Source organism: Carettochelys insculpta, chromosome 7, assembly GCF_033958435.1.
Source record: "Carettochelys insculpta isolate YL-2023 chromosome 7, ASM3395843v1, whole genome shotgun sequence".
In the NCBI taxonomy this organism is placed as follows: domain Eukaryota; kingdom Metazoa; phylum Chordata; order Testudines; family Carettochelyidae; genus Carettochelys; species Carettochelys insculpta.
This window is the reverse complement of record NC_134143.1, coordinates 70265133-70283325: the sequence shown is the minus strand read 5'-3', so window position 1 is coordinate 70283325 and position 18193 is coordinate 70265133. Positions and strand designations below refer to the sequence as shown.

Sequence of the window (18193 nt, the reverse complement as noted above, 5' to 3'; positions counted from 1 at the left end):
AGAAAAATATGCATCTTTCCTATTATACTTATTACGCTAGAATGAAACATAATCAGTGGTTGAATTAGGCTACTCAAATGCATGTTTCAAGGTGCCTAGCCTTATGCAATTTGTGTGTAACAATAAATATTTTTGTTCGTGATTATCTAACCTTTTCTGGTGTAATCAGTAATAAAACAGATGAGATACAACAAAGCAGAAAGATTAGTCTCCCTGTGCAGTAACCGAGGTTGTTACAGATGGAAATTCTTATGGGTGCTCCACTTCAGCTATTATAGGGTGTCTCTGTGCCTTTGATCAGAGAATTTCAGCAGCAGCATCTGTCCAGGTTGCACATGTGCTGTCCCTACCTTACACCATTGCCAATGCCTATCTAGCGTGCATGACCCCATCCTCCCTTTGGTTCTTTCTCTACTTCAGAGTCTACAAACTGAACTCCAAGTACAGGAGAGGAGGGTAGGTAGTGGAGCACTCACAGGGACACCCATTCTGAAGAACATCAGTTACTGAACAAGTGAGAGATCTCTTCTTTGAGGAGTGCCCATGGGAGTGCTCAGTGTCAGGTGGCTCTCAAGCAGTGCTCCACAGTGCTCCTCTGGGAAGGGGCTTTGGAACTGCCTGTGTAAGCAGTAACAACTCTGTAAGATCTAAGACTTGACTGATCTTGAACTCTAGTGTTTTGTGCTGAAGCTAAGGTGACCATCTGTCCTGTTTTTGATGGGACAGCCCCATATCTCAGGTGCCATTCTGGCATCCCACTTTATTTTGCAAAAGGGACTAATTGCTCTGTATTTCACAGTGGTTCACCGGCTTCCCCCAGCCGGGGGAGTCAAGAGCTGAGAGCCAGACCATATGGTGGCTCAGCTGCTGCCTGGCCTCCCCCAGTGGGGGCTGGAACTGAGCTGGTGCTGTGGGGGTTGGAGCAGGAACCCAGGGAGTTGAGCAGGGTTGCGGGGGTTGGGGCCAGAGCCATGGGGAGAGGGTGAACTGGGGCTTCAATGGGGTTGGATCCAGGGCCTGGGCAGTGGGGTTGGAGCAGGGGCGGGGGTTGAGCCAGGACGTGGAGGTTGGAGCTGGGGCTGGCAGGGGAGGGCTGGAGCAGGGCCACTAAAGCCGGAGCTGGTGGGGCTCGAGCCGCGGTGGGGCTCGAGCCGCGGGGGGGCAGAGGTGAGTTAAGGGGTTGGGGGTTGAACTGTGGCCGCAGTGGGGTTGGAGCCAGAGCCACCTGGCTTCCCTATCTGCAACTGGGAGCTGGACCTGTGCAGCAGCACGGGCTGCCACCCACAGCTCAAGGGAGCCAGGAGCTTCGCTGGCAGGGCTACACCCCTGTTCCTGGCACCCCAGACAGGGTGACCATCTGTCCTGTTTTTGCTGGGATGGGGGTCATTCCCCATGTCCCATATTTGGCTGGGGGAGATATGGTCACCCTAGTGGAAGCGCAAGTGGCTGCTGTAAATATGTCTATGATTGGTACATTGTTTAGAAAGGTTACTGAAGTTGAAAGAGATCTGGTAGAGTGATTCTGATCTCTGATAAGGGTTACAGATTCATTTGTTGATAACATTGGTGGCTGCACCTGGGGATCCATTTATAGTCTCTCTGTAAAGATAGGGGTGCCTTTAGAACATTCTGTAGTGGATTCAAATGTGAGGGTCCAGAGGCAGCATAATTAAGGAGACCATATCTCCTTGTCCCAAATACAGGACACAGAGATATGTGAGGGGGGGAGAGCAGCTCTTCCTCACTGCACCTAGCCCCATGGAGCTGGTGCCCCAACGCCCTCAGCCCCAGGAATGTGGCAGTCATGGGCACTCCCCACCCAGAGCCCTGGGGAAGTGGCAGCCAGGGGAGCCTCCCACCTGGAGCCCCAGGAAAGGGGAAGCTGCAGGTGCTTCCCACCTGCAGCCCCAGGTAAGCGGCAACCATAGGAGCTCCTGGCCCCAGAGCCCTGGGGAAGCAGCAGCCGCAGGCAATGCTTGCCCAGAGCCCCAGGAAAGCAGTGGCTGTGGGCGCTCCCCTCCCGGAGCTCCAAGGAAGTGGTGGCCAAGGGTGCTCCCCGCCCAGGACCCCTGGGAAGCAGCGGCTGTGGGAGCTCCCCAACCGGAGCCCGCAGGAAAGCGGTAGCTGCAGGTGCTCCCTGCCTGGAGCCCCAGGGAATCAGTGGCTGCGGGCACTCCCACTCCCACCCTGAGGGCCTAAATAAGGGACAATTTGTCCCTTTTAAAAAATAAGTCAGGACGCCTTTTTGATATCCCAAAAAGGGACAGATAGTCACCCTGAGCACAATGCTAAATTCAGATCCCAAGCTGGAGTATTTATGCACACTTTAAAGTAAAAGTTCTTGATACCCATTAGGAAATGTTTGATGATCAGATGGGTTAGTATTGATGACCCATCATTCTTGTGGTGAAAAGCAGCTTTGATCAAGCTAATGGAGAGTCCATATGTTTTCAGTACCAAAATGTAGTCCAATTCTAAAGGCATAGGAGTGAAATGGCAGTAATTTGTTTGTTTTGGCACTATACGTGGAATCTCTTCCATTTGTGGTATTATGCATCTCATGTTCTTGTCCTTCTATTGATTACTAATATGTCCATAACCCGTTCCAAACATTATTCCTTATAATGTTCACCATCCAGATCTGGAGCTACTCCCCCAGAGAGTATGGTTACCTTTCTGGTATCCTGTAGGTATGGCCTACATTCTTTGTTCTTATACATGTATATACATTTACATTTAGCTGTATTAAAGTGAAAATTATCTGTTTGCACCAACTGTACAAAGCGATTCTGATCTATATGTATCAGTGACATGTCCTCTTCATTATTTATCACTTCCCCAGATTTGTGTCAACTGCAAATTTTATCAGCGATTTTGTTTTCTTGCAGGTCATTGATAAAAATGTTAAGATAGACTAGGGCCAAAAACTGATCCTTGCCAGGCTTCACCAAAAAATCTGACAATCCCCCATGTACGACTGACACACCCTGATCATTTGCAGGAGATAATGAACCTGTGATCTTAGGGGCTAAAGCCATGAGCCTCTGCTGCATGAGCTAAAAGCCAAACTAGCCCTCAGTTGAGGGTGTAGAGCAGACTTGACTCTCCCTGTCAGTGGTCTTAGTGTCTCTGAGGTTACACCCTTTTCAGTTATGTTTTGAGACACATCAGCTAGATAGCTTTTAATCCATTTAGGCTGCGCCATGTTAATTTTACATCATTAAAGTTTTCTAAACAAAAACGTCATGTGCTACCAAATCAAACACCTTATAAAAATCTAAGTATATCTGGCTATGGTCTGAAGAAGTGGGTCTGTCCCACAAAAGCTCACCTAATAAACTATTTTGCTAGTCTTTAAAGTGCTACTTGACTGCTTTTTGTTTTGTAAGTATATTACATGCACACAATTGCTTTTATCCATTGCTTTTCTGTAAAAAAAAAAACAAAAAAAAAACAGGAAAAAGAAAAAGAAAAAGAAAAGAGGGGCCAGTACTCAGCCGGCTGCCCACCTCCCAGACAATCCCGCGCCTGGGGCAGCTGAAGTACTGGCACAAAAAAGCACTGTCTTTCTCAATCAAACTTGTAATTTTATTGTAAAAATGCAAGTTTGACAGGATCTATCGTCCATAAAACCATGTTCATTTGCATCATTACATTATTCTCTTTCACCCTTTTTATTAATTGAGTCTCATAGCAACCACTTCATTATCTTCTCTAGGAATGATATCACGCTGCAGACCTATAATTTCCCAGGTCATCCTGTTTATCCTTTTAAAACATTGCACATTAGATTCCTTCCAGTGTTCTTGAACTTCACTGGTGCACTGAGACTGGTTGAAAAGCATCATTAGCATTCTCCTCAGCCAGTTTTTTAAAAATGTGTAGATGCAAAATATCTGGACCTACTAATCTTAAAATGTCTAACTTTAGTAGCTTCTGTTTAACATACTCCAGAGATACTAGTGGAATGGAAAGATTATCATCATCACAGGATAATCCATTTTTCCTTAAATACAGAGCATAAATATTTATTTACCACATCTGGGGTTTTTGCATTCTTATTCATAATTCCACCATTTCCATCTAGTTAGGGAACAATATCGTTGTCAGGAAATCTTTTTATTCATAATATATTTTAAAAACCTCATTCTCACTGCCCCTACCACTGCTGGCCATAGATTTCTCCTTGTTATATTTTGTTTTCCATATCAATATTCTACAATTCCTAGCATATGATTTATATCCATTATGACAAACTTCTGTTTGCAACAGCGACTAACACCTGCCTGTTCTGCGATAAGACCTGTGGCTCCAGAATCAGGCTGATCAGCCATCAACAGACTCCCAAATAAGAGGGTGACATGAAGAAGTCTTACTCATTATCGAGTGACAGCTAAGAACACAATAGAATATATTACAGCTACCTTCTCTTCCCCTCTAAAGCATATCAATTTTTTATACTGCAAAGCCTTCTTCCTCACTTGTGTAATACTGGTGTTTTGGGCATCTAATAAGGAGTTCTGACATAACACAAACATCTAGGGATTTAAATAAGGTGGAAGAATGAGCTGGAAGGAAAAGCAAAACTGTCTTTCAGCAGAAGAGCATATCGCTGAGAGAAAATTTAGGGGTTGAGAACCTTCTGGAAGTAACAATGCAGAAACCTATATGTATGAAGAGGTCACCTGCAGTAATATGATCTGGTTAATCTTCTCTTCCCTTGTGTGGAGGTCCATTTGGCAGTACAAGATGGATGTGTCTCCCCCATAGTGAGCACTCAGGCTCCCAACCAGAGAACTGGAGGTACTCTCATCAGTCACAGCTTCTTCTTCCACCTTCTCCCCTTCCTCCTTGGATGGCATAGCCTGAGGCTGAATCTCAACAATCTCCTTCCGAATCTGAATAGCCAAATACATGGCAGGTTGAACAATGGTGTATATTAACTCAAAATTATCTGTGTAGAAAAGTCACCTTAGTCCTTCCATTTATAGCTAATAGAATTCCTGAACGCAATCAGTTCAACAAGTCCAATTCTGTACTTATTTCTTATTCTATTATCAAGACAAAATGCTTAAAATGAAATATATTTTTGTCGTAAAATTAAAAAATGCTCTTCATTTTTGTTTCTTCTTTTCCATTCTATTTGGGCTACCAATGGAACTTAGAAACAAACATCTACCTCTTTAAGTGTAGCTAAGATATTCCTGAAGAAGGCCCTGAGTTAATACCTTTTCCTGTATTTTGGGAAAGGAGATTGTACCTTAAGATCAGCCGACTCAATTTTCTTTAACTGCAGGACACTTTCCAAGGCTTCAAATTCTTCCTTACTACGTTCTTTCATTGGGTAATTTGTCACCTCATAGGCTGCATGGAAGCACTTGTAAAGTGAGCAAAAAAAGGTAGAATAAAATTTCTCCAGTTAAAACACCATTTGGTTCAGCTGAACTCCAACAAGCTGGTATATAAAAACAAAAAGCAGTCAAGTAGCACTTTAAAGACTAGCAAAATGGTCTTAAAGTGCTACTTGACTGCTTTTTGTTTTGATAGTGTGTAGACTAGCACGGCTTCCTCTTTGTTACTATTCAAGTCGGTATATAGTTACAGTGACTTGGCTTCATTGCTCTGAATGAAGTTAACAAGTAATCACGAGCAATACAAAATGTTGGTGGGTCTTCTGAAGTTTAAAAAAGTTGATTTAAATGTCTCCTTGCTTTGTTTCTCAGGAACTATGTCTACACTTGCATTCCTCTTTCAAAAGAGGAATGCAAATGAGGGAAATCAAAAATGCAAATGAGGTACTGATTTACATATATTGTGCTTCATTTGTATAATCTCTTTTCAGAAGACATTCTTTCGAGTGTAGACGGGCTCTTTTGAAAATAAACCCCATCTTCAGAAGAACCCTTCTTCCTATTTTGTTTCAGAAAGTAGGGTTATTTCAAAGATGGGGTTTATTTTCAAAAGAGCCTCACCTACATCGTTTTTTTTTCTTTTGAAAGAATGTCTTCTGAAAAGAGGTTATGCAAACAAAGCACAAAATATATAAATCAGTGCCTCATTTGAATTTTCAATTCCCTCTTTCACATTCCTCTTTCAAAAGAGGAATTGTAGACGTAGCCAGGGAGTTTTACTGAAATTAGAGTACAGGATCTAGACTTAGGTTTGCTCTTCCTTGGGATGTTTCACTGTGTTTCATTGTCTAATCACTATCCTTCTGTGTAGTTAATAAGCTCATATGGAGTGGGATTTGTCTTTCTTTGCATTTCTAACAAATCTTAATAAATAATAAAATAAAAGATCAGTTTGCCTTGGCAAATGCTAAGCTATTGCAGACGTTCCTTGTTCTAGCATGTTGCATAGAAATTCTGTAACACAGTGAAATTTCAGGGCTGCTTGTTTGCAAATCAATACTCAACATTCCTCCAAGTTAGAGCTGTTGCAGATGTCCAATCTCTTGGTGGGAAAAAATCAATGGGATTGTATGTAGAATTGGGTAACTTTTTCATATTAATAGTTTATTCAGTAAAAAAATAAGTTTTGATTGACTCAAAACTATCCGCACATTGTACCAAATAATATTGGCTGAGAAACAGATTTTTAGCACAATCTTTAGGGGAAAAAAAAGTGAATACAGTCAAGTTGATTCACACAATATTAATTAAAACAGAATAAGAAGCAAAAGTAATTTGTTTTGTATACGAACAGATTAAAGACTATTCTTCAGCACATCATTAGAACTTGTATAACCAGATTAAATTTGAATCTACATCTCCTACCTCACTGATGAGTAATCACTAGACTAGGCACTCTCTTTGGCCCAATGGATATTTAAGGTTTATACAAAGTAGGACAGGTTCAACAGGAGAGACTGAGAACAACTCATCTCATAACCCATTGACCTGAAAGGAGGGAGCTCTGAGTTCAAGTTCATGCTTCAGACTGGGCTTCAAACCTGAGTTTCCCACATCCCGGGCAGGTGCTCCAGTTACTGCGCTAAAGGTTAAAACCTCAGCACATACACATATGTGTTATCTGATGCTGGCTCAGAACAGACTTTGCTGACCAATTCCAAATATTTTCAAAACCAAACTGAGTATTTTTCATGATTTTCTGACTGCACCAAAAATATTCACCCAGTTCTAGTTGTATATGCTTTGCGAAGCAGCAAGATATTTCCCATACGCTCTGTAAGTCCAAATTCTAGTAAGCTTCCTGCATGCTTAGCTTCCACATCTTTATGAGTCTCAAGCTATGGGGGAAAGGTATTAAATAAAGTAACAATAGAAAATACCTTAATTGCACGACCTTTTATGGACATGGAGTCCCAGCATTCCTTTTTGATGATGTCACGCAGGTGGCAGTTGGCTAGATTTTCCATCTTGATCTCCTTCCTTATCTTGTGGGATTTTGTGGGGGAGAAGAGAGGAGAAAGAAAGATGGCATGCAAAATAAACCAATTTTCAATGGGACCCTCAAGTAAACACCACAGACATTCTGCAACTAGTACTCAGAGATTAAAGACTGCAGCACTTTCTGTCTTCCAAGCACACCACAAATATCAAACTAATATTTTACAGAAAAAAAACCAGGAGGGAGGTTAAGTGACTTGCTCAAGGTCATTGTGGGGATGTCAAGGATTAGAACTCAGTGTTTCTTGGCACAGATAAATTTGGTTTTTGATTATGTTTGGTAGACAGAGGTCAGTCTGTGGAAAGTAGCAAACAAAAGACTTGGCAGAAGTATATTTAGTACAATGATAAATGAGGACGCAGTGGCTATATAATATGTGCTCATCAGAACTGGTGTCCTATATTCCAGTTCTGAATATTTTTAAATAACCAACCTGAGCTGTTCATTCCAAGGAGATCTTTCATAATCCTATTTATTTATTTGCTATTGGGCAAACATATTTGTGCTGCTTCTTAATTTAACACTTTGCAAAAGTGTTAAAAGTGTTTTGCTTGGGTTTGGTCCTTTCTTGCTCACTCTCCCTTGCTCCTACCCAATCCTCTCTTCCTTCCATTCTTATCATTTTAAACATTTTCACACCATTCTACCATACCCTGGCCACTTCTTGGTCACTCTCCATCTGCAGCCTTTCCTGTTCTTCAATGTCCAGGTTGAATTCCTGCTGGTCCAGTCTCTCAATATCAGGTGCTTGTTCATTTTCATACATCATTTTCTGAATCTGAATTTTGTTAATAAAGTAAAAGAGCGTTAAGTGAATTCATCAATGCATAAATAGAGGGAATACTATTTTCTGGAACATTATTAGACGCACGTATCAGGTAAGAGCTGCTCTCTATATTATCAGGCTTTTAACTATCCTCATGTTAATTTCAAGAGCTCAGCTGAAGAGGGATGTTGGGGGGGTGTTTATGTCTTCCTCTCTCTTTATGCTGGTTTAGACGTGACATTTGAAATTACTGTGTGGGTTCCCTTTTAAGAAAGATGATTTATTGTACAGCACACTCAGTATTCTGGATATGACCACTTAAAGTAGGTTATTTGCATTTTTGAATGGTTGTCTTAATTCAAGTAACTTGAATGTCTTTCATACCATAAGGAGTTTGCCAACTTTCTAAAGAGAGAGCACCTTTACTTTTAGCAAAGTGAAAATAATTTATGTAATAAATAAGTATAAAATATTTAAACAATAAATATCTTATTTTATCTGACAATATGCATTTTAAAGAGACGCTGTCGAAGGTGGCAAACCCAAAATTTAACCTATCCTAAAAGTAAAACTCTATTTTGCAAATCTTGGCCCTGAATTATATATATGATTGCCTACATTTTACACATAGTGGGGCTAAGCCACAGGTGTATAGTGACTTGCTCAAGGTCATAGGACAGGTCAGTGGCAGAGTGGGGAACACAATCCAGATTTCCCAATCCCCCATCCTGCACTTATCCACTGATTCACAAGGCCTGTGAAACTGAATTAAAACAGGAACTGTGGCCCATATGTAGACAGGCACTTTTGGTCATGCTTAACTTTAAGCACCTGCTTAAATCCACCCCTATCAGCAAAGCACTTAGGCCTTGAATGCAGTGAAGCATCCATTTTCAGAAAAGGCATTTAAATCTGTACTTAGCTTTAACGTGTATTTCAGTTCCTTTGAGGTTTGGGTGTGATTCCCTGCTGGAGAAGAAATACTCACACTCTCATCAAGCTAGCAAGTTATAGACAGTGTAGCCATGGCAGCATGAATGTTGGGAAGGATTATCCACCCACGCTTGAAATGCAGACATCATATAATCTTAACAAAAAGCAGTCAAGTAGCATTTTAAAGACTAGCAAAATAATTTATTAGGTGAGCTTTCGTGGGACAGACCCACTTCTTCAGACTATATCCAGACCAGAACAGACTCAATATTTAAGGCACAGAGAACCAAAAACAGTAATCAAGGAGGACAAATCAGAAAAAAAAGATCAAGGTGAGCAAATCAGAGAGTGGAGGGGTGGGGGAGGAAGGTCTTGATCTTTTTTTCTGATTTGTCCTCCTTGATTACTGTTTTTGTTTCTCTGTGCCTTAAATATTGAGTCTGTTCTGGTCTGGATATAGTCGGAAGAAGTGGGTCTGTCCCACAAAAGCTCACCTAATAAATTATTTTGCTAGTCTTTAAAATGCTACTTGACTGCTTTTTGTTTTGATAGTGTATTGACTAGCACGGCTCCCTCTCTGTTCCAATATAATCTTAGTTCATTAGATTCAGGAACCTGTTTAGGTGCTTTGCTGAATCAGGGACAACCCACAGCCAAAAAATTTCAGGTGATTGTTTCAGGACCCATTTTACAAGGTGCTGAGTTCCCAGTACCTTTAATTTCCATGTATCAGTGGGGTAGCTGTGTTAGTTTGTATCTTCATAAACAATGAGAATGCATCTTATCCCAAATAAATCTGTTAGTCTTTAAGGTACCACAGGACTCGTTGTTTTTACAGACATGGATTAAAACAACTACCCTCTAAGACACATCTACCACACAGCTACCCCTCTGAGATGCATCTGATAAAGTGGATTTTACCAACTAAAGTTTATGTCCAAATAAATTGTTAGGCTGTGGCTACACGAGCACCCCCCTTTTGAAAGGTGGGTGCTTGTATAGCCACGGCCTTAGTCTTTAAGGTGCCACAAGACTCCTCATTGTTTTGATTCCCATGAACATGAATAAGACTTGCGACTATCAGAGGAGGCAGACATTAACTTGACAAATGGACCCTTGGTTTGCAGAATTCATTTCTACTTTAGCACCCTAACTCTTCCTGGCAGAGCGGACGGGCAGTGACATGTACACTAGTGAACCAGACTAAAGCCAGCTGGTAAGGCTCCACCTTACAGACAGCAATTTGGAGGGGACAACAGGCCCTCTGCTTCCATGGTGAGAAAACATGCAGGGCCAGTGCATGAGGGGAACTAACTTGCACAAGTTATAGAACAGGCGCAAATTACTTCCCTTTTGAAGAAAAAGTGGGGAACTCATGTCTGGTTCCTGGTATGATCCTTGTGCAGTGCAGCTGTGTTCTGTGCCTTGCTCAGGGCATGTGGCAAAGCCCTAAGGAGTATAGATCTGGTAGGTATTATTATAGTATCCATGAACAAAAACTAAAGGCGGCAGATTGAACCAGTTTCCCTGGAAGAAACTTATGAACAGTCTCAAAAACTCACTGTTTTACGGAGCTTTTTAATTTCTGTTTTCAGCTCTTTTCTCTTGTCAGCAAATTTCTTGACTTCTTCTTTGATGGCCTAGGGTGCAATAAATATATGATTGAGGGAAGAAACTGGACAAGGAGAACAAGAAAAGAAATGAAATGGCTAAACAGAATATTATCTATAGGGGAAATAAATCATGTAAACCCCCTGTCATGTTGCATCAGTGAAGGAGTAACCATCAGCAGTCGAGGTGACCTGTAAGCACCCCTTAAGTACATATCAAACGTGAATTGTAATGGTAAACAGCACCATACCTTACAGATAGCTACCAAAGGCATATTCAGTAAAGTAGAATTTTTACTACTTTTGCCCATACTATTGAGAATCAAAGGGTAGATGTGAAGTATATTTATCTGTATTTACCTACCTCTTGTTAGAAGTTTAACTATGTAACCAGATTGGCTTATAGGTGCTAATTCCCTTTCATATTTTAATTGCATTATATTATTGCAAGCAGATGGTTCCCTTAATCTTAAGATTACAGATGTAAAAACACTGCAGGAAACTAATAATGTTATTTACATTGTCTTCAGCTTAATGGTGTAATGAAGTACTGGCTAATTGCATTATATCAAAGAAAGCAATTAATTTAACTGCATGTGCATAGAAATTAGAAGATTAGCTTCAAAGCAACAACAATCCTGCTGTGAAAATAGGTTTATCAGCTTGCTAGGGAGCTATAAAATTAGCCTGGGCTTGATCCCATCATCTCAGGTCTGCTTAAAATTCAACAGGGAAGGTCTAAGCCATAGATTGAGGTCTGCAGATTTACCCTGGAATTCTGATGGAAGAACTTCACCAGACAATATTCATAGAGGGCCTATTGAACTATAACCCTTTAAACTGATTCCAGAAAGACTTCTAAAAACCTGCAGCTTCACCATATCTGCTATGAAACTGATCTATGGACTACACACATATTTGTATGTAGACTGATCTTTTAATCTTTTGCAATCCTTTTCTTTCTTGTCCTTTTACTAGTAAAATGTTTAGTTTTAGTTACTGAAAGATTGGCATCAGCCTGATTTCTGGGACTTGAGATTTGAGACTCATATTGGCCTGGGGGTCAGCATCTGGTCCTTTGGAACTAGTGAACAAGGTTTTCAAGAACTCTTTACTATTTTATTGTTGGCTGCTGGATGGAAGTCAAGGGCTGGAATCCTTAAATGGGACTATCTTTGGCTTCTTGGTGACCAGTGCAGTATAACAGATGCTGTTTTGTTACTAGCGTGGTAAATATAAATCACCAGTTTGGGGGATTGGCTGCCCCACTCATTGCAGTCTGCCCTGAATGTAGCTTCCTCAGTGAGACTCATCCAGTCACACCAGAGCCAATAATACTAATAGACGGATGCAAGGCAGGTAAAGAATTAAATATATCACTGTTAGAAATTTTAGAAGCAATTAGGCAGATGAAAAATGGCGAAATGCTTGGCCAAGCTAAGATAACTGCTGAAATGCTTAAAGCAGGAAAGATGTGGTATCACACGAAGTGCATAAACCAGGCCCAGTGACAGAGGTTAGGGTGGAAGGGGGAGGGTGCAGTTGCACAGGGCATGAGGGTTTCAATGGGGCCCAGAGCTCCAGCCACCGCTGCTGTTATTGCTGCAGCAGACAGAGCTCTGGATCTCTTTGACCTGCTATGGTAGCACCACTCTGTGAAGCTGAGGGGTGGAGTAGGGGAGCACCTTGTTCCAGGTGGTGCTAAAGGTTGACTGCTATAGGCCCAGCCCCCTCTGCCATTGGCCTTACCCCCTTCTGGGGGTGTGGAGCCACACCCCCCTCCCAGCTTGCCATGGTCCTCATGGTGGTGGTCAGCCCCTTTAGAATAAAGTTTCTAATACAGGTTGAGAGAGGAATGGAAGAAAGGCATGTACTTAGGTTATATAGTAAGAGCAACTTCAAAGGCAGATGCAGAAGGTATGTGGAATAAAGTAAAATTTCAAGATCTAAACTTTGCGGATGACATTGTTCTGTTGGACACAGGTGGTGGTGTGTCACAAAAAAGACTATTGTAAGTCTCCCAAAGTAGAATGAAGAATCAGCTAAAAAAGTGAAATCATGATCCCTGAGAAGTCAGCAATGATGGTGTGTATGTGACTGATAGTGAAAAGTACAGCATAGTTAATATGCATGTATATTTTGGAGACACAATTGGTGGTGGCAGGCAACTCCATAAAGAGGTAGAAGCAAGAAGTGGAAAGACAAGTGAAGCTTTTTCATGATTGGCAAATATCTGGAAAAATAACTTTATTTTGATTCTCATTTGAATCTCCTTATGTAATGTCACTTTTCATACCACATAGTTGTACATTAAACCCTCTAGTTATGTGGGGGTTGCGTTTCTGCAACCCCTGCATAACCCAAATTTTCGTGCAAGTTGGGTGGGAGATAGGAACCACGCTGCTGCCTGGTTCCCAGCTGCCCCAGGCTTGCAGGAGCCTGGTAACTGACCAGCCCACCAGGGCTGGTCAGTATCCTGGCTCTCCCCAAGTGGTGGGGAGCTGGGATCCAGGGGGCAGCTTGTTTCCAGTCTCCCCTTGGCTCATTACTGGTCAGTTTCCCGGGTCCTGCCAGAACAGAGGAGCCGGGAACCATGTTGCCACTTGGTTCTCAGCTCTTCAGGCTCACACTGACATCCCTTATACCATATGATAGCATGGAATACAGAAATTGATGGCTGAGCCTTGAGAGCTTGACTTTGCTGCATTTTAACACACACAGCAAAATCAAACTCCTGAAGAGATCATAAATTACTTCACAAGAGCTGGAAACTCTGAGCTGCCTCCGGGACAGAAGGCAAAGGAGCATCTAATCTAACTTAACCTAATCTAATAAAGGTTTTAGAACAAAGTCCTTTAGCACAAGTTAGCCTTGTACTAGTGGATTCTAAAGGAAACAAAAATTTCCTCTGGGCTAGTTAAAAAGTGACGTGAATTAACAGATTATACTCCCCACCCCCGTTCTGGAAGCTACGGTAGCTGATTGGCTTCTACAATTTTGCAGGTTGATCTCTTAGGGGAAATTTACAATTCCTCTATAGCTCAATGGCTCTGGAATTTGCTCCTTCCATCCTCTTCTCGAAAGTGAATTCACAACTTTACACATTAGTGGCAAGTGGGTGGGCATGATCCTGATAGGAGATGGACTCCATAATTTGAAAGCACACAGTTCATTCTATGAGGAACTTTCCTAAGATCACTCAGGAAGGCAATGGTATCTGTCAGGTGTTTGCTTTGCTTTCTGCCCTCTCCTCAACCGAAAGCAAAGATGAGACACAGACACAAGCTTACATGAGGAACTTTCACCAAACATATTTGTGTGTTTGAAGAACATACTTGCAAACAATAAAATCAGCACTGCCAAGGCCACTATGTTGTACATCTCCTCTCTTCTCACCTTTAGCCTTGCAAGGCATTGCAGTATATTTAAAATATGGTCCTTCCTTTGCATAGGGGTGTTATTTCAATTTTGGCCTCAATTAAACCCCAGTGTTTCTCAGATTTATCTTACAATCCTAAGTAATGATTTAACAATACAGTGAAATTGGGTATTATGGCTCACAGAAAGAAGGAAGATCATTTGCATGGCTTCTATGCTGATCCATTTGTGCAAGTTTCTGAGTCACAGTTAGAGAAAATCTTCTTAGGCTTTGACATGATCAGCCTGCTGCTGAATGGTTCCAGTTGTCAGAGTCCTATTTTTAAATTATTTTTACTGCAGTAATGTACAGAGGTCCCACTGTGCTACAATCAAAAAGATAACAAAGAAATAATCCCTGCATGCAAAGAGGTTACAATCCTGGGCCAAGATTTTCAACATACTTAGTGATTGTAGGGGCTCAAACTTCAACACTTTTAGGAGGCCTGATTTCCAGAAAGTGCTGCATATCCACTCTCTGAAAATTAGGCTCCAAAAGATGTGGAACCAAAGCCACCAGTCATCTTTGAATATTTTGGCATGCTTGATGCCTGTTCTATAAAAATACCTTCTGTATTTTCTGGTTGATCCATGTGATTTTATCAGTACTGACTTCGTTCAAATTGAGGTAGCTATCTTCATCCATCACCTCCACACTGGGTTTCTTCTGGAACGTTTCCTGAAATCAAAAATTTCAGAGAGGCATTTACAGAGACCTATAGCCACAATGTTGAGTTGAGACAAGACATATTCTACTGAATCCTTATTTTCACTCCACTCCGTTTATGAAAGATGCCTCACATATGAATATTCAAGAGCAAAACTAGAAAATTTAAGATAATAAACTGAAAAATACAAGTAAATTCCTACGGAGTCCTTTATTAGAAGATGTATTACAGTGTCCTTCTCATCTCTTTGGTAACTGCTGTGTTGTGACTGGAACCTGAAAACCCTAGCTACTATGCATATGTATGCCTTAAACCTGAAAAAACTGTTTTGCACCATCACAATAAAAAATACATCTGATGTCAATAAATCCAATTGTCTATGGCAGATTTGAATAGATCTAGTGAAATCTGAGAATATGTGACCACCCTACTCCCTATAACTACTCTCACTTCCATGAGAATTTCTATCACAGAAGTAAAATAATTAAACAATGATGACTTAATCTCAGCATTTTCCCCCCTTTCACCTAGAAACTCTTCTACAGGCAGAACATGCTGTCAGGATACAATAAAATGTATAAATTTGTAACGGTGCATCAAATTTCTGCGCAAGAATTTTCAAATCTTTCCCCCAACCCCTCTTTTTAAGATAAGAATTTTTTGTTTCAAATTTTTAAAGTTTAAGACCTGAGATTCCTTTTCCAAGGAGGATTCCAGCAGGGACTCTGTAGCAATGTTCCACTCTGCCATGGACATTAAAACAATATTTTCATTGTAAATAGAGTTGTTCAGAATGGCAAGAATGAGTTGACAATAAGTACTAGCTTCTTTAATTTCTTCATCTCCAGTCCTGCTGGTTAAAAGAGAGGAGTGTCACGTTTTTCTGTATGTTATGGAAAAAAGACTGAAGAATTTTAAAACTTTTATTACAATATATTTACCTGATTGAAACACAGAGTTTCTGTCTCCATGGAAATTATAGCACAGGCCTTTCAACAACTGTTTATACCCCAAAATAGGACTAAAAGTCAAACTACTGAAATTTTTCAGTGTGAAAAATTCTGAAAAATTATTATTTGGAAATATCAAAACAAACATTTTCAATCAAAATTAAAGGTCTTAACATTTCCAAACTGAAAACTTTTGTTTCAAGTTGAGTCAGTGTGACTCCTTGCATTCCACCTATACAGTGCCTCATGGGAGTACTAGTTCCAGGCCCCTCATAACTCCATTCCACACCATGGCTTCTGTTTCCCCAGCTGGTCTTCACCTTCCATTACTTAAAGTGGATGTACTACAGGGAACTTACATGAGTCCACGTAAGCATGGATCCAGTGAGTATCTTCCAAATGGCCTACATATCTTGGTGCACATAAGATTTATTATGTGCATATGCACACCACTGATAAAAACATATGTTCCTGTTTGTAGGTGCTCAGCTAATTAGCTGAGCAGCATTTGAATTTCTTCTGGGTGGCCACCCTAGCTCTCCTCTTACATGGGGGTTCTCGGCCATTGTTCCTTGTATGGTATTCAGTGATATAAAGAGATCCCTACGTGGTGCTGCTATACCTGCCACTCTCTACCCAACTCTTAAGTGCGTCCATAGGGTGAACAGAGCATGTTCTCTGTGTTTGGCTGAATTTCAAGTTAAATCTTCAATCAAAGAAACAGAAATGTAAGGCTAGAAGGGATCTTCAGAGAACATCTAGGCCACATCCTGCACTGAAGCGGGCCCAAGTACACCCAGACCATTCCTGAAAGACATTTGTTTAACCTTTTCTTAAAAATCCTCCACTGATGGGGCTTCCACAACCTCACTTGGGAGCCTATTCCTTGGTTAACCTTATCCTTCTGGTTACAAAGATTTTTTTCTACTATCTAACCTAAATTTCCATTACTGCAGATTAAGCCCATTTCTTCTTATTTCAGTGCACATGGAGAAACAATGATCACCAACCTTTTTATAACAGCACTTTACATATTTGAAGATTGTCACCAGCTCCTTCTTCTGTCACTGTCTCTCAAGACTAAACTTATCCAGTTTTATTAACCTGTCTAAACCTTTTATCATTTTTTGTTGCTCTCTTCTGGACTTTCTGTGAATTATCCAAGGATTTCTTAAAACTGGACACAATACCTCAGGTGACATCTCACCAATGCTGAGTAGGGTGGGAGAATTGCTTCCCACATCTTTCATATTATATGCCTCTTAATATGCCCAAGCATACTCTGCCTTTTCTGAAATTCCATCACGCTGTGCATTTATATTCAATTTGTGATCCATTATAATTCCCAGATCCTTTTCAGCACTATAACCACATAGTCAATTATTCCCCATTTTGTATTTGTTCCTTCAATTTTTCCTTCTGAAGCATAGTACTTTTCATGCACTTGTCTTTACTGAATTTCATCTTGTTCATTTCAGAACAATTCTCCAATTTTTTGGGCCCTTTTGATTTCTAGTCCTAGTCTCCAGCGTGCTTGCAACTCCTCCCAGCCTGCTGTCATTTTCAAGTTTTAAAAGTGCGCATCCCATTCCCTTATTCAAGATATTAATGAAAATGTTGAATGGTATCAGACCCAGGACAGACACCTGTGGCATGCCACTAGATAAGTCTCTCTGTTTGATAGCTTTGAGTATAGTTTTTGAGTATAGTTTTTCAACTAGGTGTGTACCTAACTGTGATGAGGTCAACACCCACCTCTTGAGAGTGCCCCCTCTGTATGCATATCTGTGTTCTTTATCCTCTGGTGACTCCATTTGAGTGGTCCTTAAGCAGTTTCACTAGCCCCATCTTGGGCTCTGTCTTTAAATAATCTCAGCCCTGGTATGTGGCTGCATCCTTAGGGTTTCCCTCTTGAGGCACTATTCTCCTGCGGCCCTCCCCAGGCTCAGTCCTCACGCAGTCCCTTAAACCAGCCGAGAGCCTCTCACTCTCCTGGTCCCACCCCCTCTCATGTAGCTGTGGGCTACAGTTCCCTCAGGCAACTGGGCATGCAGTCATTTCCTCCAGCTCCTAGTAGCAGCTTAGCCCAAAAACTTTTGTCAGCTCTCTCCTTCTCTGTTCTGCCACACTTTTTATATGGCCGTCCTGGACTTTGGTTGGTTGCTTCTTGTAAAGTCCCTCTAGCCTGCTTATAAGACCTCTCTACTGCTCCCTCCTAGGGATGTATGTGGCAGAATCCTGAGGTCTCCAGCAGGAGGCCTTTTGGGTTCAGTACATACTCTTACACCACTTTATAGTACTTTAATCTAAAATAGCTTTCCCTAATTTGTTTATGAGAATGTTAAATATCTTACTATCAACATACAGCATAAATCAACATATATCACACCTATTGCTATTCCCCATTCAATCCTTGTCCTCTTTGGGGTGACCAAGTGA

General features: G+C 41.2%; 1 protein-coding gene across 1 annotated transcript in view; it reads right to left on the bottom strand.

Moving 5' to 3' along the window:
• The window catches only part of CFAP43 (cilia and flagella associated protein 43), a 92591-nt gene that overhangs the window by 30962 nt on the left and 43436 nt on the right, over positions 1-18193 (bottom strand). Inside the window, exons 18-24 of the mRNA XM_074999213.1 lie at positions 15492-15654; positions 14705-14815; positions 10672-10749; positions 8063-8188; positions 7292-7396; positions 5261-5377; positions 4686-4898 (exon numbers count right to left, since the gene is read on the bottom strand). Coding sequence (XP_074855314.1) covers positions 4686-4898; positions 5261-5377; positions 7292-7396; positions 8063-8188; positions 10672-10749; positions 14705-14815; positions 15492-15654 — 913 coding nt within the window. The remainder of the gene's footprint in view (positions 1-4685; positions 4899-5260; positions 5378-7291; positions 7397-8062; positions 8189-10671; positions 10750-14704; positions 14816-15491; positions 15655-18193) is intronic.